General features: G+C 46.3%; 1 protein-coding gene across 1 annotated transcript; it reads right to left on the bottom strand.

The window, feature by feature from the left end:
* Nucleotides 1-15,135: 15,135 nt before the first annotated feature.
* Nucleotides 15,136-16,905, bottom strand: LOC146193759 (uncharacterized). The gene is made up of 2 exons (XM_084600596.1): nt 16,060-16,905; nt 15,136-15,159 (listed from the first exon to the last, which is right to left on the bottom strand). The coding sequence occupies exons 1-2, from the start codon at nt 16,903-16,905 to the stop codon at nt 15,136-15,138; spliced, it is 870 nt and encodes a 289-aa protein (XP_084456722.1).
* Nucleotides 16,906-25,757: the final 8,852 nt, after the last annotated feature.

Raw genomic sequence — 25,757 nt, 5'->3', positions numbered from 1 at the left:
GAGGGGCCGACGTAGGCCCGAGGGGGGCTGTCGACAAAGCCCCATTGGGCCCTTGCGGGGCTGCCCACTTTTTTCCCGCATTTTTAAAAGGGCACATCCCGCCAACTCCCCGCGATGGTCCTACTTTGGACCGATTTGGGCAGCCGCTTTGGAGGAACATTTTTTTTATTTCAGTTAGCCCCTCAGATAATGACATAGGACCAATGCGGGTTCTATAGCGCTAGCCGCACTTGGGCTTGCCCAAATTATTCTCATAGGGGTCCGACGTAGGAAATTGATGGAAAGCCCTAGTCCAAGTTTTCCCAATCAAAATTTATGCACATAATTAGGTAACTGTTTTATACATGTCTGCACTTTCTAAACAGCCACAATATTAAATTTTACAATAATTCATAACATTCATCTAGCCGAAATGACTTCATGTACATCTTGTTCAGGCTGCGGAGATGTGTGTTCTGAACAGTAATATTGTGCTGTGAGTTGCAGGCTGTCCAAAGCAACCACATAAGAGGCAACAGTTAGCAATCAGTTTGTTTTAGTATTTGTAGCGCAATTTGCATGAGCGCGAGAACTAAAGCCCTGTAAATTTCTAATCGACTAAACATGGTCACAACTGTTATACAAATTATCTATAATAGTAATTTAAGGCAACATCTAATGCAAATAAACGTTGGAAACAATTATTACGCAATTGCACGCACGCCTTCTAGCCCCATTACGGCCGATGTGGGACCTACAGCGGTTTTGTGTGGGCAGCCCCAATTGGGCTGGGTGTTGGTTTTGAACCTAAAGCCCACTTGCTGTTGCACGTGCCTTCAAATTCCCCACAAGGGACCAATTTTGGTATCATGCTGGCCCTCCCGCCTTCCAGCCCCATTACGGCCCATGTGGGATATAAAGCAGTTTTATGTGGGCAGCCCCAATTGAGCTGGACGTTGTTTTTGAACCTAGAGCCCACCTGCTGTTGCACGGGCCTTCAAAGTCCCCACAAAGGGCCGATTTTGGTACCATGCGGGCACGCCCGCCTTGCAGACCCATTACAGCCTATGTGGGACCTAAAGCGGTTTAGCTAAGGCTGCCTCATTTGGGCTTAACGAGGGCTTGCCCAAATTGAGCCCTTATTCATATTTCACCTGCCCTCAAGTAACCTACAAGGGGCCGATTTGGGCAGCATGTGGGTATGTCCGTTTTCTTGCCCCACTACGGCCGATGTTGGTCCCACAAAGATTTAATGGCGGCGGCCTCACTTCGGATCTATGAGGGCTTTCCCATAAAAAGCCCACATTTAGGTTGGATTGCCCTCAAATATCCGGCAAGGGACCCTTGTGGTCTGGATGCAGGAATGTGCTCTGCATTAGCCCAAGAAACGCCGCTATGGGACCCATGCAAGAGGAGCAGGGGCAAGCCCAAATGGGGCTTGCCCACTTTTGCCCCATCGGGGACCGATGCAGGTTTTATGATGGTTGCCCCAGCCCCACTTGCCTACATCGGACCTACTGGGGCCCCGCATTCTGTGCTACCTGGGGCTCTTGTAAAAGGCCGCACTCAAACCATCTGGACCCGAGGACTTTCCGACATTCAATTCATCAATGGCCTTTTCTATTTCCTCCACACTTATTTCGTTCTCTAACTCTTCAGTAACTTCTTTGCCTAATATTGGCATCAGAGGCAAAAAGTTATCTCTAAACCCTTCTTCACTTGGTGCTTTGCTCGAAAACAGCTCACGGTAATGTTGCACGAAGGCGCTCGTAATTCCATCTTGCTCATCATGCCTCTGCCCCTTGTATTCAATAACCGTTATCTCGTTCGCGCGCGCATATCGCTTTTCATCAGCGAGGGCGCGTTTTGTTGGCGTCTCGCCACCGAGCCATTTTTCCGTGCGCGCTCTTATCGCAGCGCCTCTGTACTTCTGGGCATCCAAAGCTTCTAGCCTAACTTTGATGCCTTTTATATCATGCATGAACATACCCGGCATTCGTTCTTCTTCGCGCCCTAAATATTTTATGAGCTCTTGCAGTTGGTTTTCTTCTTTCTTTTCCTCATACTTAATAATGGAAGAGCGCTCAATTGCCTTCATTTTAACCTCCTGTTTAAATCGTTCCCAGGATTCAGTACAGCCTGTTTCGCTCTCATAAAAAATATCCATGCTTTCCCTAACTTTTCTTAAAAATAGTTCGTCTTCTGTAAGCCTCGAGTTTATTTTCCATAAGTCCCAGTTCATTTTTGATTTACACTGCTTCGTTCCGCCCAGCGTGACCGTAACTAAGCAATGGTTGCTAAATGACACTTGCTTCACTTCATACTGTTCACAGGTAGGCGAAAACTCTGGCGACACATATATTCTGTCAAGTCGCGCGTGACTACTGCCTTGAAAATGTGTGAAATGCACACGTTTTTCACAATTCACCAGGACTGATACGTCCTCTAAGCTGCACTCATTGAGGACACACTTCAGGAATTCGGCACTTTGGTCTTTTCCAACGTTTCTATTCGAACGATCCTTAGAGTCTACAACACAGTTGAAATCTCCCAAAAATATCAGCGCACGACTGCATTCAAGGAAAGGCACCAACTGCTCAAAAAAGTCGCGCCGTTCTTTTTGTGTCGTTGGTGCATACAGGACCACCACCCTCACCGCACAGTTTTCGTATTTGATGTCGCACACGACGAAACGCCCCCTTGCACAAGTTATTACTTGCTCCACTGCTATGCCTACACTTTTCCTCAGGAAAAGACAGCAACCTGCCGAAAACCGACTGCATGGCTTACGCAAACATTGAAGCATGACCGAAAACCAAACACCATATTATCTGTTTGCTGCTCATCCTCAACCTTTGTTTCTTGTATGGCTACGATGTCTAAATCTAGTTCGCTCAACAAACGATTCAACTGCACTAGCTTCCGTCTCGAGGTGAGCCTTCGGACGTTTAGAGTGCACACTTTAAGCGTTTTTTTCCAATAAGTCATACTCTCAACCCAGCTAACAAACAATCACTAAAGGCTCACTTCTTCAGTCTCTCGTCGCGAGTGAGCGACGAGGAACGCAACGCAGTTTGCGATAAGGCTAACTTGCCTTTCTCTGCGCCTTCCACCCTCCCCTGCTTTTCTAGTCGACGCAGTTCCCGTTCTGTAGCTGCCCAAGCAGCACACCAGCATTGGTCCAACAATGGTTCATCACTGGAAAAGAATGGCATCAATATTGGACTGATATTGGCATTTGGGCATTTTACTACATTCTCCATTCTTGGCCCATCTTTCGTTCCAAGATTGGTCCAGTGTTCAACCAAGCTGGAGCCACCAATGTAGGCACAATATTAGACTTTCCATTCATGCACCATGATTCTTGCCAATACTGTCCAGCATTATACCATCATTGTATTACCAATATTTGTTTAATACCAGCTATTCCATTGATGGCCCATTGTCAATGCCAATATCATACCAATGGTTAGCCATTGCAGGTGCACTGGCTACTCCATTCATGCCGCATATTGTCGGTACCAATAATTATCGAATGGTTTATGGGTACACCGGCTACTCCATTCATGTACCATTGATGATGTCAAGATTACACATTTTGTGGGACTGCCTGTGCAGGCCATAAAATGCAGCCTTTTTCATTCTAGCCATATTCGTGACAGCACATCGAACTTGCTGGGACAATAATGGCCTTTCAAATAGAAATGGCCATAATAATTCAAATTGTCGCTCATGAGCAACCAGTAGATATTTACAAAACAAGGGCATGGTTCACAAAGAGATAATATTTATTGCAATTGTTACTATAGACGGCAGTTGTTACTAGCCAGCGCTGAGGGCACACACAGCCGCAGTTAGCAGGGCAGTGGCAGGGTTGGTCAGGGCAGGGCGGGCTCTCGGGAAGTGGAAGGGGCCAGGGAGCTGGAGGGCACACTCATAGGCGTAGTGAGGGGGCTGACCCTGCAATTGCATTCACAGGTGGCATGCCTGGTTCGCCAGGGGAGGTTTCAGCAAAACGCCTGTTTCTTCCACCCCCCCTGTCACAGGAACCAGGCAGCCACCTGCGAATAAATGCGTGTGCCTCCAAATCGTCCACCCCAACTTTTTCGCAAAAGGCACCTGCACAAAAATAATGAGGAAACAAAATTTACAACACTATTACGAGGCATATAAAATCGCGTGCATTATTTTAGGAAGATGTAGAAAATTCCAGAATTCATGTACCGAAATTCATGGTCAATGGGAAACACTATACTGATGAGTTCCAGATTAGTTTCAGCTGCCTTGGGTTTATTAGGATGAAAGACGCACATACATTGCATAGCATGTGCCCTGTTGCATTTTGATCGCCTCCACAGCAATACGGCTGAGACAGCCAGTGTTTCATCCCACACTAGGAATTAGTGCTTGATTGTCGGCTGTCTCCGCATATGACTGGCGCGCTAGTTTTTTGCCGCTCCTACGCTTTCGGCGATGTGCAAACAGTTTATACTAAATATCGTTACCAAGAGAATGTTCGGCGACCATTTGCATTTTTTTTAAATGGCTAGATATAATATACACAAGCGATCTAAGCCCACGACTGCTGCACTGGCCGCTGGTTAGCTGATATACGCTTTTGACTGGTTTTGTGGGTAGTTCACTTAAACGGGAGCTCACTTAAACGGGTAGCTAGCTCACAGGTGCATCATTTTTACACATATACTGCTTGTCCAAGCAAATTTGATCCAAGGGATAAAAAAAAAACATTTCGGAGGCAGGCAAAGGAAACCAGATACATATTGCTGGAAGCTACCTTGAGCGCCACAGAAAAGGTTTTGTTTGGAATCCCTAATTGACATTATTTACCTAAATTACTGATTATTGACTTACACAATAAATGGTGTTGCTACTTTGAAGAGTACCGGCACAAACCACGTTTGATTATTTGCGATAAAGAACCCTCACGTCTGCATTTTGAACGCTAGATACAGTAGGAAACCACGAAAATACAAAAATCAGATTCCTGGACAATACAATTGAGGACTTGGCTTGGCTCGACAGCCCTGTGTAGCGTTAGACCTACAAGTTGCCTATGGTTTCTTCGTCCGCGCCAGCACATTCGTCCAGCAAGACTGTATTTGTATTTTACAGCTAAAAATACTGTTCCACTCAATTGTATCCTTACCGCTTTGTAGTCATTATCCGCATTGCAAAGTTCGGCGCGCTCATTGTAACTCGAGCCTTCATGTGCGCCAAAGGGTCGACGCGAAGCAACCATCGCCAGCATATCACCCTTACTCATGCATGGGGCTAGCCATCATAGCGGCAGGTTGTTTTGTCCGCTCAAAATCATGTTGTGAGCAGCACAATCGAGGTGCGCGAATGGGCTGGTAACGGTATCTACATAACCCGGAATTTATCTGCAGCTGGAAAAAAAGGTACACATGAGGTTTCTAACCGCAAATATTGAAACAGGGGTTTCCGAACGTGCTCACCGACTCTAAGTCCTACTTATTGTCTGAAGTGAATATTTAGTACTTGAAGCTAATAACCTCACTTCGCTACGTACACAATAAATATTTTCTGCGCTGTCCTAAGTGGCTGCCAGCAATGCGCCACCGGTTTCCATCGTCCGTTTCTAATGGTTTATTTATAACCCTTGGCTCAAGATATGGGGCGCAGCAGGTGTGATGTAGCTTGAATAAAACCTGCTAGAGATTATATATATGGGTAGATTTGTAAGGTTTACAGATTTCACTTACAAATTCTACGGGAATTCCCGTCATTGCGGCCTTTCTTTGACACGTAATAGCGCTATATTCGTGGCTAAAATAAAGTACTCAACGTATTAATTAAGCTTAGCAATTGCAGCTGTAACAGAAAGTGAGGGCCGGCGACAGCTAAGGTGTGCCTAGCTTTCAAATTTTCTTAGATGACACAACCGTTCGAAATATGGAACATTAAAAAAAGCCCTTGATATTGGCTTTCTCACAGCGTATTATGGATGCCTTAGTTTAGAAACATAATCCATGTCCCATGGCCATCTTTCGTTTCCAATGAAATTCTTATATGTGGTGGGCGAATATCTAGACACAAAAGAATTAACTTTAGTTTTTCAAGATACGCGTAGTTCCCTCGAAAAAAAAAATTGTGTGGTATATCTCTAGAGGTAGAAAACGCTGTTTTTTTTCATTTCAAAATGTTGCAAGTTTGGATACCTTGATTTTGTCATCTACTATGTTTTGCTCACTAAATATATGCAGGTTTTACATTAACAAACACTATTAGAAACCTGTTCTGTTTTTGCAGTTGAGTTATTAAAAAATCGCAAACTTTGCTTCAGGAGCGTTATGCTGCAAAAATATTATTCATTTTTAACGTTATGTACTGGCATATGATGCATTAGGTTGGTTGCACTAAATATGTTTTCACTTTTTGACCCATGTTCTTAATTCCAGGCAGTATCTGGAGCTCCAGACCACTAGGTGTGTTCTCCACAACGGATCAAAATTGCTCAGAATTCGAAAACAGCAGTAAACGGCAAATTTGCTGCAATTAAAAAAAAAGATCATCTTCGATTTTCATTCAAATCCCTCTAAAAAATCTTCAGTACCTCAAAAATATCGCGGACTGAAAAGTGTTGCGTTATACTGTTTAAAAATATAACACTAAATATTAAACCGAGTGCTTGTGCTGATAATGGCCAAATTCAGCCTTCATTCTTGCAAGATCCAATAATATCTTGGCACGGAAACTATTTCTCTACATTATCTAGGTTCCATTCTTTATTTATGAAAAAATTTGAAGCTCTAGATTTGTGTGTGTTTCTGCATATTATTTTGAAATTGGACAAAAGTAAGAAAATGTTAAAATAAGGAAAACTGATTAGAATTGAAGAAACGGCCGCAACATCAATTTTTATCAAAATCTGTGGAAACAATGCAAAGTATATTATTAATATGAGTCAGTAAATATATTGAATTCTGCAAAATGTAATATTAGAAATATAAAAATGCCTGTTTTTGTTCTATAGATGTGCTTATATGGCTCCCCCTTATGGAGTAGGCATCAAAACTTCAAGTTGGTATTTGCTGAATTTAGTTACATTTTACCTTAAGTAAAATTTAAAACCTTGTCAGCGCTTATACATCCTTTTTCTGCTTCTGGGCAAATAGCTTAAAATGGTATTGATTCACTATTTCTGTCAATTTCATGGCAGAACGCAAGTGAAGGCTGAACTTTTTCTCTGTCCTGCATTCTTTTTTATTGCTAGGTGCAATAGTATTCAATCTAGTTTATTAATATATTATTCTATTTCTCAGCTTTGACCACCACTAACAATACCATATTTTTGAAGATGATTTTTCAATGTGTAAGTTTTATAATTACAATCATAAGCAAATCGCTTTCCAGCGTAATAATTTTCGTGGCGTTACAGAGAACACACATAGCTGGTTAGAGTCTCCAAATTGTGCCTTAAATTATCAATATGACCTGCGTAATAAACACAGAATGTTTTAGTGCAAACGACGTAACGCATCACGTCAGTATGTAAGGTTGAACATTAACATTTTTGTAGCGCGTTGTTCTTGAAGCAAAGTTTGCGATTTTTTACTAAATCAACCGCATCAATGAAACACACTTTTAATACTTCTTATACAAGTAAATGTTACGCAAATGCGGCGAGTAAAAAGCAATGAATGACAAAATTTTACGCAACCAGCCGGCCTCCAAACTTGCAACTTTTTGGAACGACAAAAACGGCGTTTTCCAGCTTTAGTGATAGGCGTTTTTTTTTTTTTCGAGAATACTACGCCGCATCTGGCAAACCTAAGGGTCATTCCTTTGTGTCGAGACATTAGCCCACTACATATGAAAATTTAATTTAAAAAAATGGTCATGGCACCACGATTACTGTTCCTGTCCGAAGACATCCATATTTGTTTTCATTTCGTCTCTTCAAACAGGCTGGTTTAGCCAATGCGGTGAATAAAAATAGCTAAAGCTACCTATATTGTCACAACTGTCATACATTATTTGTAGCTGAAACAACATCACAAAAGGGATTCGATTGCAAATTGTTCGCTAGTTAAATAGACGTACGAGATGGCACACGTATACTTTGTAGAATACAATTTAGGAAAGAGCAGATACAAACTACAGGCGAATAATGCTATGATATGGAGCATATGTATCACTCCGACCACAGTAAAAAAATCAACTTTTAACATATTAATACATTCTACAAACTATTGGATGCTCACATAGGAACACAATTAATGAGCTCATCCACGCATATAATGTCTATGGGCATTAGATGTGTGGATGACTTCGTTTTATTCCAATTCGTGCGTCACTCAAAATAATTGAGCGAGAAAAAAATTAATTTCTCACAATTTTCAGTGCGTATACCACAAATTATACTAAGGTGCTTCATATATGTCACATCACCTAGCAAGTGAAATGGGATAACAGAAGTAATCAGACTCTAACCCTGATCAGCATTTCGCTTTTGCGCCATCTTTGTAAGTTTTTAGGCAGGCTTTTCCACTGATTATCCTTTTCTTTATACCCCTGCCACCCACAGGACACAAATCTTCTGGGGGTACCGAACTGTTGGTTTTCGCACCAGTGATACAACTTAATCGATCCATTTATACGTAGAAAACACTCTCGATGCGCACCTAAAAAAAAAATGAAAGCATGTATGTGTAGGCGAAATCCTTCACCGGCGATTTAATAATATGATTTGAACAATAAAATCAAAGGATCACACTCGAAGTAACAAAAAAGTGGTGGAGAGATAGGAATTGAAGCAATGAAAGGCGGTTGCTTTCTGCAAAAAGCCAATAGCAAGAGGTCCACCGTCTATAAGAATAGGCAATAAAAATAAGGCATATTTAAAGGTGCATGCAGCAGTTACAGTGATGCAGTGCTACCTTTTTTTAGGCAGGCTTTTCCGCTGATTTTCTTCTTCTTTATTGCCCTTCCAACCACAGGACACACATCTTCTGGGGGTTGTCGGTTTTTGCACCAGTGATACAACTCAATCGATCCATTTCTACGTAGAAAACGCTCCCGATGCGCATCTAAAAAAAATGAAAGCATGTAAGTGCAGGCTAAATCATTCACACATGATAAAACAATATGATTTGAACAATGAAATCAAATGATCACACCCAGAGCAACAAGAAAGTGGTGGAGAGACAGAAATTGAAGCAATGAAAGACGGTTGCTTACTGAACAAAGCCTATAGCAAGAGGTCCTGCGTCTATAAGAATAGGCAATAAATTAAGGCACGTTTATAGGTACATGCAGCAGTTAAAGCGATGCAGTGTTACCTTTCTTTTTCACTGCAGTGATTGGTATAAATATTACAGCAATTGCTAGGCATCTCAGGTAACCCCATTGAAAACTTCATCCAAGGTACCGAGGAGCAGTGGCGTGTTATTTGCAGCTGTTAACGGAAAGACAGGCTATCCTATGAGTGCATGCGCATTTCCTCCTTTTTGTACCTTGAATAAAAGCGACTGAACAGTGAGTGTTGCAAGAGGTGCAGCGTCCCTAGGAATGGGGAACAAAATTAAGTTTTAGTAAACAGAGGTACAAAAAGAAGCAAATATGCTTGCAATAATAGCATGATGGCCTACCTTTTGATCAACAGCTGTAAACAACCTTTCACTGCCAGTCGGTTCTTTAGATAGGCTTATCAATGCCAGAGCTTAAACCTAAGAGCAATATGAGTAATATTTATTGCGGTCACGGCCGTAAACAATTCTAGCGCAACACTCCATTACTGTATCTATTCAACAGTCCATTTATACATATCGTTCATTAAAGAACCATGCACATCATATTAAGTTGCTCTTTTCTACTCCCAAATGATTTCCTATAGAATTAAAATACGTGGATCGCTGCTTCGGTTTCAACATTCTTGCACGATGGCTATGGCGTGCACTTCACGCATACGGTACGGTACGTGAGGTACAAAGAGCTGTAATTGCCGAACAGGCGGACCTGACGGCCTGTCCCATTTCGCCTGAAAGTGCGCGCCGTGATCGAGCGCTTCGCGAGCAATATATTTCGGACGATATGGTTGCCTCATACCGGCCGTCAATGTTTTGTACAATGTGTCCCGCGTGCACGTTGTTTACTTTGCAGTGACAGGGACGCAGTGCACACACGGCTTATGTGCCTTTTTGTTTGTATTGTTATTTTCCCCCGCCTTCGAAGCGCGTCTGCGAAATCGCTCTCCTATTGTCGCCGCTTTCTGATAACGCCCTCACCTGAAGGCGCGTGCTCAGAAGGGGGGCGTCGATTAAAAAAAATTTGAAAAGGGGCTCACTTGCGCTGTTCACGACTTTCAATTCCTCAATATGATATTAAGCATTATAAAAGTGGAGGTTCATTATGACTTGATTATAGCCTAATCATCAAGCGGCATCACGAACACAATGTCCGCCCCACTGTAAAATTCGCTTGCACAGACGGCACGGACAGTTTTCAAAATTTCGTCTGTACATCTGAAAACAAAAAACTGCCCTTAACTCTTCACAAAATCCAAAAACTGTGTGAACATGGCTTCCTGCGCGCAGAAGAGAGGCTGTCCAAAATATATGTACAAAGCCGGGCGCATAGTATCTGGTTACTAATTGATTGCGGCGCGCTGCACAGTCAAAAAACTTCGCAAATGGCTGCCTGCAGTGTTCTGTCACGTGTTGGTGGCATACACACCTGTTACGCACGGCTCCTCTATTTTCGGCGCAAATGCTATTCATATCGCAGCCAGCAAATAAGTCCACGCACTTGGTTGCATGTAACCCGGACGAAAATTCGCTTAGTTCTTGAAGTCATGCTTCGCGCAGTTGTTTCGAGGAGAATACGGAAAGAGAACATTTGGGACTGGCGGGAGATTATGTAGAACCAATTATGAAGAAATGGCATGCTGCAAAGATATATACTCACGGTCTAAGATGACGGCGTTCAACGAGTCCGATAATGCCGATGGTATTCCGCCATTGCTGTAATCCGTACTCCGGCGACATATCACAGCTCAGCTATTCACTGATATGTAGCAAGCACAAACCGGAGCACATGGACATGTATAGGCGCAAGAGAAAACTATGCACAGCGCAATGAAAAAGAAAATTAATGAGGGAAGAAATTAAAGAAAGGTTTAAGAAGCTGTCACAAGTCTTGTAGCGTCTTCAACAAGCTCTGAAATGAACGCTTCGGGAGGAGGCCGCACAGCAGCGCAGCTGGGCATGCTTTCTGTTGTGTCTTGCAAGTTGCACGTAGACGCGTAGGCGAGGGGCAACAGCGAACCGCTCAACCAGTGCGCGATTCCCGCCGCGGTGTTGTGTTCGCATGGGCTGCGCGTGGGAACGAAGGACCAACGACCCTCTCAACATTCCGTTCCTCCCAGCCCTCTTCTGCTTGCACCGGCCAGCCCTGACCTCGGACCGTGCCGATGAGCGGCCGCCAGCGCGCACCGCTCGAGTCGAGTTCTAAAAAATAGTTTTGTTTTGCGTGTTCGCAAACGCATTGTTTCTTCAAGCCAACCACATACATAACATTTTCTAAAAAAATAGAAAGCCTCCCCATCTACCATCCGCATTCTTGCGTAAATCCATACAGTTGGTGCATCGACAAATGCGCGAGTCATCTTTCCCCTCCCGTTCGCTACCTATGATCGAACAAAGGATGGTCGTTCGACCTTTTATATTTACTTCAAAATATTATATATTGTTGCGTCATGACTGATTAATAATGTCGAAGAGGCGGAGTTCCAAGCTTCTCTTCTATTCTGGCCAACTTTGGTTATAGATTAATCAAATTATGTTCAAGTTATCTAGCTGAAAATTATCTGACTAAATATATAGTTTTTATTTGTATTCAGTTGTTCGCTTTTGAGGTATGAGTAGATGTTTTTATAAAAACTCTCAACATCGGCCCAGGAAATGAAAATTTCCTAATTTGCAGGCCTTTATTTCAGAAAAGGTTCATGGTAGAGCAGCAATAATTCCACAATATGTTCTCAGCATAATTATACGCAAACAGCTAAAACTAATATTTCTATGACATTTGAATACAAAGATACGATCGCGCTAATTTACAGAAAACAGCGAATATTGAAAATTTTTAGGAAAAAAAAACAGTTTTAAGATTGTTCAAACTTTTTCCACCCATTCTACACTACCTCAGCTTTCAAAACCATTAAAAAACACCTTGCATAATTTTGTAGCGCAAGTAATTATGGCCACTTCGATAAAGCCTTTGTCCAATTATAGCGCACCGCGCAGTTCTGAAGATTCTACGGAATTTGTGAATTGTTCAAGGTTTTTAAATTTTGGCATATAATTTTGTAACAGGGAGAAATATATTTACAAAAGAGGATTAAATATATATACATTGAGGAACAGCCAAGGAGCCAGGCTACGAGGGCCCCCGTTCGACGCACTTCTTTTTCTTAATCTTCCACAAACGAGCGCGCCACTTCGTCCTCATCATTCTCCAGCTATAACAATATTTCTTCGGTCATGTTTTGTCTCGACTTCGCGAATCGACGATGACAGACACGGCAATGAATGATTCAGAATCAATTTTGTGCGCGTCGAGGTTCTGATGCGCTGTGGCATCAGGCAACACACAGACGTTTTTCGCAATCACCTTCACCTTAACGCGGATTGCACAAAAAGACCATAACGTTCAATGAGCAAGCAACGTATTCCAAATCATTTTAGTAGAATGAAAGAATTGGAAAGGGCATGGAAAACTGCCTCATTAAAACAATGTTTCTGGGCTGCATTCGTTTTTTCGAATGACTCGACAGCGCACATTATTTTCATTCCTGTACAGTTTTTTTATTCCTTTGCCACCGCCTAGCGCGGCTGGAATGGTCAAACTCTAAACTAATAGGCGGAAAAAACTATTTTTGTTGTTTATTGCCGATATATATGTTGTGCGCCATATAAATGTACAGGGGCCTTCATGCTCGCAGTCTGCGCGAAAAACTCATTTTTTTACCACCGTGTGAATGCCCAAAACTAAAATGGTAACCTCGCGAGTCTTTCGGCTTTTCATTTTCATGAAAGTGATTGCCAGTGATTGCGTCCAGAAAGTACACACATCATATTCGGTCCTTTCTCCAGGTAAACAGACGATGCTGCGCGTAGTTCCTTATGGATAATACAAAAGCACTAGAACAAAAACATCGCTGAGAAAATGGTCATTTGTTCCTTCAACTTGAGGCAACGTTTCCCTTCTCGGAAATGAAAACGCTACCTTCTAATCACTAATTTAATGTCACATGATCATGCTATGGCGACACGGTTTCGTTTTGTATGCGCGTTCTCACTGACAACTGGATTTGCACTAGAGGTTAAGTAGATGCAGGGATGTAATCGGCGTCCAATACAGGCATATTGGTCGTGAGTGCTAGCCGGCCTGAGGTATACATATGTGGTCGCACGGTCGTGCTATCATCAGATATAATTGTGCGACAAACGTATGCGCCTGCGACAAAATCTGCATGCATGCCAATAGCCTAAAACCGTAAACACATTTAGCTGACCCCCAAAAATGCGCCGCATATGAGCGCACCGAACAGACGAATCCAGACAGCTGCAGCGGTGCGTGCTTGAATGCGTTATAGTAATTGTCGTCCCGTACGTGGTACTCTGTGAGGTCCGAACGATCGGCTGAAATGTTGTCGGAATTAAATGCCGCGGTTTGGCGTCCAGCGCACGTGTATTCAACCATAAAAATGTAGAATTTGTTTTGACTGAATGGTCAACGGAAAATATTCACTTCGGTAGCCCATTAAAGCTGCGTTTTTAGGATGGCAATGACAATCAGGAGATCAGGGTGCAAAGTGGTCCATCGTGGGCAGTTTTCATACAGGGATAGCTAATATTGGAAAAACACAAGACAAATTGGTCCATTACAGCCAGTTTAAAAAAACGGGACGGTCAACGTCGGAAGAACACAGGACACCTTGTGTCAATGTAGCCAGTTTTAAAAACTGAACGGGCAATGCCGGAAGAACACAGGACAGCATGGTCCATTGTAGCCAGTTTTAAAAAAGGAATGGCCAACGACGGCGGAACATAGGACAACTTGGTCCATTGTAGCCAGCTTTAAAAAACTAAACATCCAATACTGGAAGAACAGAGGATAACATTGTCCATTGTAGCCATGTTTAAAAACCGGAACCTCCAATGCTGGAACAACACAGGACAACTTGGTCCATTGTAGCCAGTTTTAAAAAACGGAAAACCCAACGACGGAGGAATGCAGGACAACTTAGCCCATTATAGCCAGTTTTAAAACCCGGTGCGGCCATATTGGAGAAACAATGGCAATCTCGGTCCAATGTAGACATTCTATATGTACGGCAGCGCCAATACCGGGAACTCACTGTACATCTTGGCCCAAGCTAGCCAGTGCTGGCTATTGGCAGTGCCAACACTGGGAGAGCATTGGCTACCCTGGGCCATTGTTGGACATGGTGTTGACTGGCATGTCCTATGTTGGGAGCATGCTGGTTAGGCTGGCCCACTGTGGGGCCACTGTTTGCCATCGTACTTACAGCTCAATATACACATGTCAATAACATATCCTCTCAAATAAAAAACATAAGAAGAGGAGTGCCGCAGGGTAGTGTACTTGGACCCCTCCTCTTCAATATTTATGTTAATGATATTGTTAATATTGATCATGACACCAAATACATCATCTATGCTGATGATACCACACTCCTGTTTTGTTCTCATGATACCTCAGACTTAATAAGAATTGCTAATAAAGCACTAGAAAAACTACATGTATGGTAGATCAAAAACGGTCTCATAATAAATGCAACTAAAACAAAAGCCATATTATTCCAAGCCAAGAACAGAAATGCTACACTACCTGCAGACATCACACTTAATATGGATAAAATTGAACTAGTGAATTCCGTAAAAAGCTTAGGAATTTTTATCGACCATGACATGTCATGGAACAGCCATTCATCATCACTTGTAAACAAACTATCCCAGGTAGTTGGAGTAATTTTTTCCCTTAGGTCTTCCCCGTAATGTAAAATTGCTTATATATAAATCTCTCTTTATGAGCCACCTTAATTGCTGCTGTCTTGTCTGGGGTACCACGTCTGCCACAAATGTAGGTCGGTTATTCGTCCTTCAGAAAAAATTTCTGCACGCGATATGCAATGTGAACTGGGATTTCCCAAGTGAACCTTTGTTCCAAGAGCTTAACATATTGAAAGTGCATAATTTATACAACTACATGTTAGTACACGCATACATTAAAGAATGCAAATTGAATAAGTTTGCCATCCGTTCAACTGCCAATCTTAAGCAAAATCTACTTCACTACCAAACGCGATGTCCGGAATACTGGTATGTAACACACACGCGAACTAATTACGGTAAGCAAATGATTGCTCACACCCTACCTGCCTTACTCAATGCACTAATCTCGGAAAATATTGATGTTTTACATGTTTCATTATCTACTCTATACAATTATTTTTGCCACCAATATTGAGTGTGTATTTATATTGTCAACCATTGGGTTAGTCATTGTAAATCAGCACTATATATGTTCCTTGCCAATTGTACCTCTTTTGTGACTGTGTGAGATTATTTTCATGCTGCTGTATTTTTTTTTTTTTACTTTTTTACTAACCTATGTAGCTTTGCAGATTCACCTTTTTTGTTAGTTATTTTTGTTTCTTTCTTCATGCTTGTGCTTTATTGTATTGAAAGCATTGCCATTCCGCACGGCTGCTGCTGCCAACGAACGGGTTTTAGGACCTGTCAAGCTGTTTCCGCAGCTTTTTTTCCTCGAACCTGTCTGTTTACAACTGTACTTTGCAAACGGAAAATAAAGCACTTACTTACATTGGCCCAATGCTTTGTGCTGCCTGGGTGGTACCTTTTCGTAGTCTCGTGGTCTCTTCATGGAGGCGGTTGTCATATCCATCGGGGACTCAGCAACGCTTCCTTCCGAAGTGCCTTTCGCTGTTGGCTGATCTGACGACATAGCAGCCTCCTCCCCCTTTCCAGTCATTTCTGCAGCGGGTTCGCTAACTTTCGTCTTCCCTCCGCCGGTGGTGTGTTCCGGCTGTTGGACATCAGGTCCTTCTCCGGATCCTGTAGGGGGCAGAGCTCCAGCGTTCTCCAGTTCCTCCTGGTCCATGATCAACTGGCTCCCGTCGTCTTGAGGGGGCACAATACCCGTGGCCACACGGGCATACGTCCGGACGCATCCCTCCTGGTCGTGCCCGAAGATATGACACGAACTACATCTCGGAGTGCGGCAATCACGTCGAATGTGGCCTGTCTTCTTACACCTTAAGCATATTGGTGGCCGTCCAGGCACCACCACTAACACATTCCCTTCGTAAAACTTGTACATGTGGGGCAAACCATTGTTCGAAAGCCCCTCTTTGAGCACTACTTCTACTAGCCGAGTTGTCGATTCGGCCTCTTCAAACCCCGGGCTGTTCCACTGCTCATAAGTGACTTCTTTCACATCTCCAAAGTCTTCGAATGCCCTCTGCACCGCTTCACTCGAAACGTAGAAAGGCACCCAGTGCACCTTGAAAACCAACTCACGCTTGTTCGGGTCGATGACCGCACAGTAGCGTCTCTTCACTACCAGTGCTCCTTCTTTCAGCAGGCGTTCCTTCGCTTCCTCAGTCTTCATCTTCAGCATCCAGATATGAGACACTTGGAAGGGTCCAATGCCAGCCACGTAGGGTAGTACACCGGCCTTTTCCAACGGCTCACGAAAATTCTGTATGCGATAAGGCCGGCCGGCAATATCACAGTGAAGGAAAACCGTTGTCTTCATTGCTTCTCCCGAGGGAAACGTAGGTAGAACCATGCGATAGCCCAGTGGTGGGCGTCTTTCGCCGCATCCTCGGCCAGACATGACCGATACCGAGGCATGCTCAGAGCTTGCCATCACACGTCCGTCTCCCACGGAAGCCGGAAGTGGAACTCAGCCACGAGTTCGATGCTTGAAAGCGGTACAAAAGCGCTTCTAGTGAATGCGGTGTTACCTTAGAAACTTGCCGTAGAACGTTATACTGCGGTGTATATCGGTAATTATGAGCATCTTACTTACAGAAGTCGCAGTTACACGAGTAGCGAAGTACGTTTCCGCTACATTTCTTCTGCGCTCTGTGCACATGCAGAACCATCTTGCGGCAAACACAGAACCCCTCCTCGCAATGCGCGGCGCTGCCCCGACACGTGGCGCGCCACTCGACCCTGACGTTTCGCCGTGCACCCTCACGGGTTGTACAATCAAGCGTCTTTCCTTTCTTTAGATCACTATCTTCGCTCACCCGCGCCCCGCCGGTGTGGGGCAGTGGTAAGACGCCCGACTACTGAGCCGGAGTTCCCGGGATCAAATCCCGGCCTCGGCGGCTGCGTCTCGCTGGAGGCGAAACGAAGTGGCGTCCGTGTGCTGTGCGATGTCAGCGCACGTTAAAGATCCCCAGTTGGTCGAAATTACTCCGTAGCCCTCCACTACGACCCCCCCCCCCCCCCCTTTATCTCTATCCACTTTCACTCCCACCTTCATCCCTTCCCTTACGGCGCGGTTCAGGTGCCCACAGAGCAAGTGTGACAGATACTGCGCCTTTACCTTCCTATGAACCAACCAACCAACCAACCATCACCCGCTTCTCCCCTTCGGGCCGCGCGGGTACCGGTGCGAGGATGCCCCCATACCCTTGCGTTTAATAAGTTTTCTCGCTCTCTCCCCTTCCAACATCCAGCCTGCGTCAATCGAACAGTGGTGTTTAGGCGACGCGGTTCCTCTTTCCGCTCACAACGCGATTGCTAGGTGCAGCGTCTGATGCCGGTGGTGGTAAAAATATTTTAATGAAAATGATTAGGAGGTTGTAGCGGCGGTTGGAGTCCTCAGTCCGGAACCCCATTGGCGTAGGCTGCTGTCCGCGCTCTTCCGATGAGTTCTTTTTGAACCCTTGCGTCCGAGCTGGTCAGAGCTGCCTCCCACCCATCCTGCGTTGGCTGGTTATTAATAGTGACAGTCTGATTTCGCTGGCATGCCCACACCATATGGTATAGGTCCGCCTTCTCCCCGCAGAATTTGCATTGTGAGTCAAATGACTCTGGATCTATTGCGTGTAGTCTGCGTGGATTGTTAAAAGTGTTGGTCTGTAGCTTGCGGAGGTGTATCTCCTCCCCTTTGTCTAGTGTCTTTGCCGGTGGAGGGTAGACCCGGCGAGATAATCTTAAGTGCTGAAGTATTTCGGTGTAAGTTAGCAATGGGATAGGAGGTTCCACGAGATCCGTATTGGGTGCCCGGGGGAGAAATGCTCGGGCTGAGGCGTGTGCGCTCTCGTTCCCTGGGATGCCCTGGTGACCTGGTACCCATACTAAGTGTTTATCCATGGGTTGGTAGCCACGGGTGTAACTATCTTGCAGGATTTTAGCTGCTAGCGGTGCAATCCTGCCCCTGAGGTAATTGCGATATGCTGTCTGTGAATCTGTAAGAATGTATTCTGAGGTAGTGTGTGTCGCAGCTAGGGCAATTGCCACTTCCTCCGCAGCCAGTGTGTCATGGCTGTGTAATATTAGTCCATCCACTGTTTTATCTTGGTGTACTACCGCAACGGCCGCCATTCCCTGTTCAGGACCCGCAGCATCGACATAGAACACGCCCTCGCGCCCGCCGTAGTGCCTTTTTATAGCTTCCGCTCGTGCTTGTCTTCTTGGCTGGTGAAAGTCGGGGTGCATATTCCTCGGTAATGGAGTTCCCTTGAATTGTCCTCTCCATGAGGCTGGGATGTCGCTTTTAGGGTCTAGCTGTTCGGGGCAATTGATGTTCAAATCGTTCAAGACTTGTCGGCCAGTCAGAGTCGTGGAGAGTCGTACCACCTGCGCCGTGAGGTGTGCCTCAATCAGCTCGTCTACCGTGTTGTGGACGCCCAGTCGTAAAAGCCGGTCCGTCGATGTCGTAAGAGGGAGGCCCAGGGCCTTCTTGTAGGCTGTTCTGATTATGACGTCGAGGTTCTTGATGTCAAACTTCTTGAGACGAAGGTAGGGTGCCGCATAGACGATGCGGCTCACGACGAAGGCCTGCACCAGTCGGAGAGTATCTTCTTCGCGCATCCCTGATTTCCGCGTCGTTATTCTGGCGATCATCCTGCCGACTTGCTCGCTCACGAGGCGGAGTTTCTGGATGGCGAGGTGGTTGTTGCCCTTGTTATTGATGCATAGACCCAGTATCTTAACGGTCTGAACTTCCTTTATGGGTGAGTTGTCAACGTGGATGTCGATCGTGGCCTGATTTTTGTGCTGGCGGAAGACTAGGAGTTCACATTTTTCGGGAGAGCAGGTTAGTCCACACGCTCGTGCATAATTCTGAACTGTTGTTGCCGCTGTTTGTAGTTGTTCTTCCATCATTCCCATACTACCCCTAGTTGTCCAGATGGTTATATCGTCAGCGTACAGGGCGTGTCGTATGCCCTGTATCTGATTTAGAAGAGGTGGAAGATTGCGGAGTGCAATATTGAACAGAAGTGGGGATAATACTGCCCCTTGCGGAGTGCCTCTCGTGCCCATCTTCACTTGCGTTGTTTGTTTAGTGCCGATGCTGATGTTGACTGTTCTGTCTTTAAGGAAATCATAGATGTATGAGTAGACTCGCTGGCCACAGTTGGTGGTCTGGAGATTTTGGAGGATTGTGGAATGTTTGACATTGTCAAACGCTCCTTTGAGGTCGAGGGATAGAAGTGCTCGGTCACTGTTTCTGCGTGCTGGATCAATGACTTCGCGTTTGAGTTGCAGAAGCACATCATGGGTGGACAGATGTGCTCTGAATCCAAACATCGTGTGTGGCAGTAGCTCGTTGTTCTCTAGATAGTTGGAGAGACGTGCGTGGACTGCCTTTTCCATGAGTTTGCCTGCGCACGACGTGAGGGATATGGGGCGTAGGTTTTCAATGCTGATTTTCTTGCCGGGTTTGGGGATAAAGTGTACATTGGCTGTTTTCCATGCCTGTGGAATGGTGCCGATGCGCCAGCATTCGTTAACGTAATCCGTAAGTTGCTGCAGTGCCTCCGTGCCGAGGTTGGTTAGAAGTCCGACCGTAATTTTGTCTTGTCCCGGGGCTGTACCTCGGCGCATATCTGCTAGTGCTGCTATGATTTCTTCTAAAGTGAAGTCTTTATCTAGGTCTTCGTTCGGTTCCCCCCGGTATTCTGGATTTGAGGGTTCTGCGTCTCTCGAAGTGCAGATATAGCGACGCGTGAGTTCATCCATGAGTTCATCATCCGTGCCTTGAAAGTTGTGTAAGGCTCGATGCAAATTTCTACGTTGTTCACTCTTCGATTTCGGTGGATCAATTAGGCATCGGAGAAGGTTCCACGTAGTCTTGCTGTCTAGGCGACCTTTGAGGGATTCGCACCTTTTTAGCCAATTGGTGCGAGCGAGGTCCCATGCGTATTGGTCTGCTTGAGTAGTTAGCTTCGCTATTCGAATTCTGAGTTTTCGATTGTGCCTTTGTTTCTTCCACCGTTTTGTGAGACTACGCCTAGCTTCCCAAAGGTGTAGAAGATGGTTGTCAACAGCTGGGTGGTCCTCCGTGGTGGCAAGGGTTTTTGTGAGGTTTTCTTTAAGGTCGAGAATAGATGCCGCCCACTCTTCGTAACTAGTTATTTGTTCCGATGTAACTAGTTTAGTATCCTTCCTGAATTTCTCCCAGTCTGTCATTCTGGCTTGCCCACGAGGTTTGCTGTGCTTGTTGCTTTCAAAGATGGTCTGCAGCATGTAGTGATCGCTGCCTAAGGTCTCTCCCGTATTGAGCCACTCATAGTTGCGGGCGTTGCGGACGAGCGTCAGGTCGGGGGAGGTATCCCGAGTTATGCTGGTACCGACTCGAGTCGGATGCTGCGGGTCAGTAAGTAAGGTGAGTGCCATGTCAGCGATGGCGGAAGCTAGTTTCCTGCCTTTAGTGTCTTCCTTTGGATATCCCCATAATGGGCTAGAAGCGTTAAAGTCGCCGACTATAGCTAGGGGAGCTGTGTGAGCTTCTCTTAGTGCTTTGATAAAGATAGCGTCAAAGGCTGCGCGGCGCTGTTTGGGGCGACTATATATATTGAGTATATAGGTGCCCTTGCTGTTACGGTGTTGTGGTAGCAACTTTATGAAGGTATATTCAATGTCGCTGTGTAGGTCAAGGTCTACAGTGGTTGCTGTGCATGATTTGTGGACCAAAATACATGTCGAGGGGTTTGTTTGATGTGTTGAGTATCCTCTGATCTTAGCCTCCATATTTACTTCTTGCAGGGCTATTATTTGCGGCGCATGAGAATAAGAGTCTATGTATTGTTGTAATGTTTCCCTCTTGCGCTTTAGTCCCCTGCAGTTCCATTGTAGGATGGTGAGTTTAGGTCTTGGTTGTGGCGCCATGTTGAGGATTAGAAATGTGTGTCGGATCCTGTGGTGGATCTTCAGGTTCTTTATCAAGTTCAGGGATGACTAGGCGACGATTTCCCATTTTGCCCTGTAGTTTTGTGCCCTTGTTGTGAGAAACATCCGAATATTCCTGAATTTTTCGGTCAATTCTAATCTCCTGCGCTTGCATCCTGATTAGAACTGGTTCAAGTTTTTCCATCATGGGCTTGATGACTGATTCTAACATGCTTTTGATTGTCGTCTCGATCATAATTTGTAATTTATTGGCCATGAGATCTTGGACTGTGTTTTCCAAGCGGGTAATGCGGTCCTGTGTTTCGGTGTTCTCAATAAATTGCGGCATGGGTGCCTGCGGTGCTGCTGCCTGCGGTTGTGGTACCTGCGGCATTGGCGCCTGCTGTGGCGTCTCTAGTGCAGTTTGCCTGTCGATAGTGCTAGTATTTAGCTCCTGTGGGTACGGAGGGTGTACCTCTTCCTTGTCCTCCTCCATCGGACATGCCTGTTGTGTCAATGGAGGTAATGTGTTCTTCGGGTTGGCTGCGACGCCTAATTGCTCTTTTAATTTCCTATTTTCTGACTTTAGTTTCTCGATCTCTGCTTTAAGTTGTTTGTAAGCCAACGCTTCGGGGGAGGAGGCAGCTACATCTGCCCAGCTCACCTTGCCGTCGTTGCGCTGGTCCTTGTAATGGGGTCCTGTTGTTTTCTCAGCTGGACGACTGCCGGTGGGGTGCGACGCCTTGTCGCTAGTGTCACGTCCTTTGCTTGATGACCGGGAGCCGCGTGGTCCTGAGTTGCTGCTGTTGGACTGGGCCCGTTGGGTCAGTCGGTCCCCGCTGTTAGATGTGCCTCTGCGGCTGGACCGGTCCCGAAACTTGGCCCTGGACTGGTGACTGTCTTGACCTGTCTTGGATTTGGCTGGTTGTGATGTTCGGTACTTGAACTTGCATTGATTCGACCCCATGGGATGTGGGCCTTCGCACACTGTGCACTTGGGTTGGCAGTCATGGGCTTCTTGAATGTCGTCCTGGCCACACTGCGGACATCGTGACTGCGCAGGGCAAGGGCAGACATCCGCCCGGTGTCCAAGTTTCCCGCACAGCAAACAGGCTGGTGTTGTTTTCTTGTACAGGCGCACAGGAAGCGCCTCTCCGTAGTAAAAGACGTGAAAAGGGACCTTTCTTCCTTCGAAAGTGACGGCCGCTTTGTTGGAGGAACCTAGTTTTCTCACGCTCACCACTGGTGCGTCCGGGGAGCGAAGCGCTTCCGTGATGTCTTCGTTGGAAACCCTAGGGTCCACCTGTATTACTCCTTTACATGTGTCGTCAGAAGGCCGGAGGTAGGAGTACACTGCGTGTGCTGTGTCCCCTAGTTTAAGTTCTTGAATTGCGAGGATCTTTCTGATTATTTCGGCATCTCGTACGCCGACGACGATGATGTTTTGTTCCCAAATGGGCCAAACGCTGAGCGCTGCTGATGTGTTATTAATGCCTGCTGCCATGTGCAAGGAGCTTCCGAGAGTGTTGCTTCCCCTGAATTTGCTGAGATCCAGCGTTCCTCTAGGTTTGATTATGATGACTGCATCTTGCTTGTCGAGACGCGGCTGCGGAGGAGGCTTCCAACGCTTGACTTGCGTGCGTGGCGTCTCCTGCAGCGGCGTATCAGCTGCGGCGGTGAAGTGGCCATCTGGCGTTCGTCCTTTCTGCCGTGCCGAGCGGTTGTTACGGGCTGATGCGCGTTCCCACTCTTCTATCTTGCGTTGGATGTTGGCTTCTGTTACTTTGTCGAAAACTGGCGTTTTCGCCTGCGGAATGGTGACGATACGCATTCCATCCGGGTCGTACCCCGTCAAGGTTGTCATGATTTGCGGCAGAGTTTGCCCGCGGAGCCGCGGCGGGCAGCTGACTCGAGGCCTATCTGTTAGGCTTAGCTACTCGCTCGATCCGCTTGAACTTGAAATCCTCGTTGAAAATGGTCCCACCTGAGAAACGGTGGTCTCCTCGTTGTTCTGAAGTGCCCGGGAACAAGTCCTGCTGCTTTTGAAGCGCTTTGGAAATCCTTGTCCGGGAAAGGAGCATAAATTCGGCGGAGCCGATGTAACACACGGCCGTCCTTCCCGACTGCTCGCAGCGCCCCCCCGTCTGATGCCGGACGCCTCTGACGTGATCGCTGCGCCGTAGCGCTTCTGCTGGGAAAGCATCCCCTGCGATGTGTGCCGAGCTGCTTACGAGGAATCATGCTTCTGCGTGGTGCTCCCAAGCGAGATAGAGGACGATCCCATCAAGTCGTCAGCCCCATGATCGCGTCCGCCTTCATGGCGCGTCGCTGCCCGGCTTTCTCCCTCCGAGACAGCGAGTTCTTTGGTTCGTTCCGCTTGCTCAGGCGCCCGTTTCGTTGCCGCGCCGAACGCTGTGTGACCCAAGTGCATACCGAGCGAATGAGTGGGCGGTGCGAACGAGGTGTAATAACGCTATCGCGTTCCACTCTTGAAGGCGAAGCTTAAGCGTCCTCCAATTATTTTTCTTTCATCCTACACCCACAACAACAATAACCGACTCCTCCACAACGCGGGTGACTCACTGGTGCCGCCGCGCCAGCTGCACATACAACAGGAGGAAGTGACGGTACACGGTGTACGGCTGGCGCGGAGGCCACCGCCGACTCCTGCGTGTTCTCTTTTAAAATGATAATGGCAAAAGCCTAGCCATCCTCTCCTATCATTTGCTTCTCATCGTTTCCTCTTATCGGCGTTCGATGAAGCGCTACATATAATTATAATTGGTTACAGAAAAGAAAAGGCGCAACTAATGTCACTCTTTCTTCGGCAAGTGTATTTGAACGAGTAACCACCGTTCGCGTGGTGTCCCATGGACGCGTTCAAGTCGCCTCCGGACGGCCCCAAAACTGCATCGCTCCGTTTCGCCCCAGCGGCTGTCGTTGTTCTGGCTGTAGGAAGTAGAAAATGTATGCGCTTGCTGCTGGCTCTGTAGCTGAGCCACCTCCGCTGCCTGAATGATTGATTGATTTAAATGAAGAGAAAGGCGCGGTAACCGTGTCACTTGTTTTCTGCGGACATCTCAACCGCGCCGTAAGGGAAGGAAGGAAGGTGGGAAAGAAAGTAGGAAGAGAAAAAGAGGAGCTGTAGTGGAGGGCTACAGAGTAATTTCGACCACCTGGGGATGTTTAACGTGAGCTGACATCGCACAGCACACGGACGCCTCTTCGTTTCGCCGCCATCAAAACGCAGCCTCCGAGATCGGGGTCGAACTACCTCAGTTGCCTGATTGATTTATAGGAAGGCAAAGGCGCGGTAACTGTCTCACTTATTTCCTCTGGACACCTCAACCGCGCCGTAAGGGAAGGGGGGGAGAGAGGTGGGAGTGAAAGTGGAAAGAGATAAAGAGGAGCCGTAGTGGAGGGCTACGGAGCAATTTCGACCACCTGGGGATCTTTAACGTGCGCTGACATCGCACAGCACACGGATGCCTCTTCGTTTCGTCTCCTCAGTTGCCTCGTGCAGACAGAACAGAAAATAAAGAAAATGGTTGGTTGGTTTGTGGGGTTTAACGTCCCAAAACAACTCAGGCTATGAGAGACGCCGTAGTGGAGGACTCCGGAAATTTCGACCACCTGGGGTTCTTTAACGTGCACTGACATCGCTCAGCACACGGGCGCCTTGCTTTTCGCCGCCACCGAAAAGCTGCCGCCGAGGCCGGGATTCGATCCCGCGTCCTTGGGAACAGTAGTCGAGCGCCGTAACCACTGCGCCACCCCGGCGGGGTATAAAGAATATGAAGAGGGAGAGAAAGATCCTCACCAACAGCCGTCGTCCAACACCGAAGCGGTGGCGGGTGAAATGACGGCCTGCAATAGATACAAATTCTGTGACAGGCTAGCCCCGCCGCAAGCGACGGTGACCTATCTATCCCAGCCCCATCAGGGCCAGGAACAGCCACTCTTCACGCCAGCGGCTGTCACGCTCGTAGTTAAAGCCTGCCGCGTTCCTCACACGTCTCCTTGGAATATTTAACGTGCACAGACACCGCACAGCAGACGGACATCTCTCCGCTTTGCCTCCATCGAAACGCAGCCGCCAGTGGTCGGCTTGAAGCCCGGGTACTCTGCCTGGAAGGCCGGTGAACTTTGATGCGTTCAACGGAATGCTGGTGTAGCTCCACGCAATGCTCGGCAGTCTACAGCCAAAACTTTCGCTCCAAATTTAGTTCAGCAGCGTCGAAGCCCTCAAATGTTTTTCAGACTGCAGTTGATTGATTACCTCTCTTTACGTACTTGTTAACCATTACCATTCATTTTCGCATGCTAACGGTGGTGAGT

This window comes from Amblyomma maculatum, chromosome 4 (genome assembly GCF_055883805.1).
Source record: "Amblyomma maculatum isolate TAMU_Amacu chromosome 4, ASM5588380v1, whole genome shotgun sequence".
In the NCBI taxonomy this organism is placed as follows: Eukaryota; Metazoa; Arthropoda; class Arachnida; order Ixodida; family Ixodidae; genus Amblyomma; species Amblyomma maculatum.
The sequence above is the reverse complement of the archived record's forward strand: the minus strand, read 5'-3'. Positions and strand labels throughout refer to the sequence as shown.

Coding starts and splice junctions, on each gene's coding strand:
- LOC146193759 (XM_084600596.1), bottom strand. CDS start 16,905: ATGTCTGGCCGAGGATGCGGCGAAAGACGCCCACCACTGGGCTATCGC. Junction 15,160..16,059: donor CCGGCGGAGGGAAGACGAAA/GTTAGCGAACCC, acceptor TATCGCGTGCAG/AAATTTTTTCTGAAGGACGA.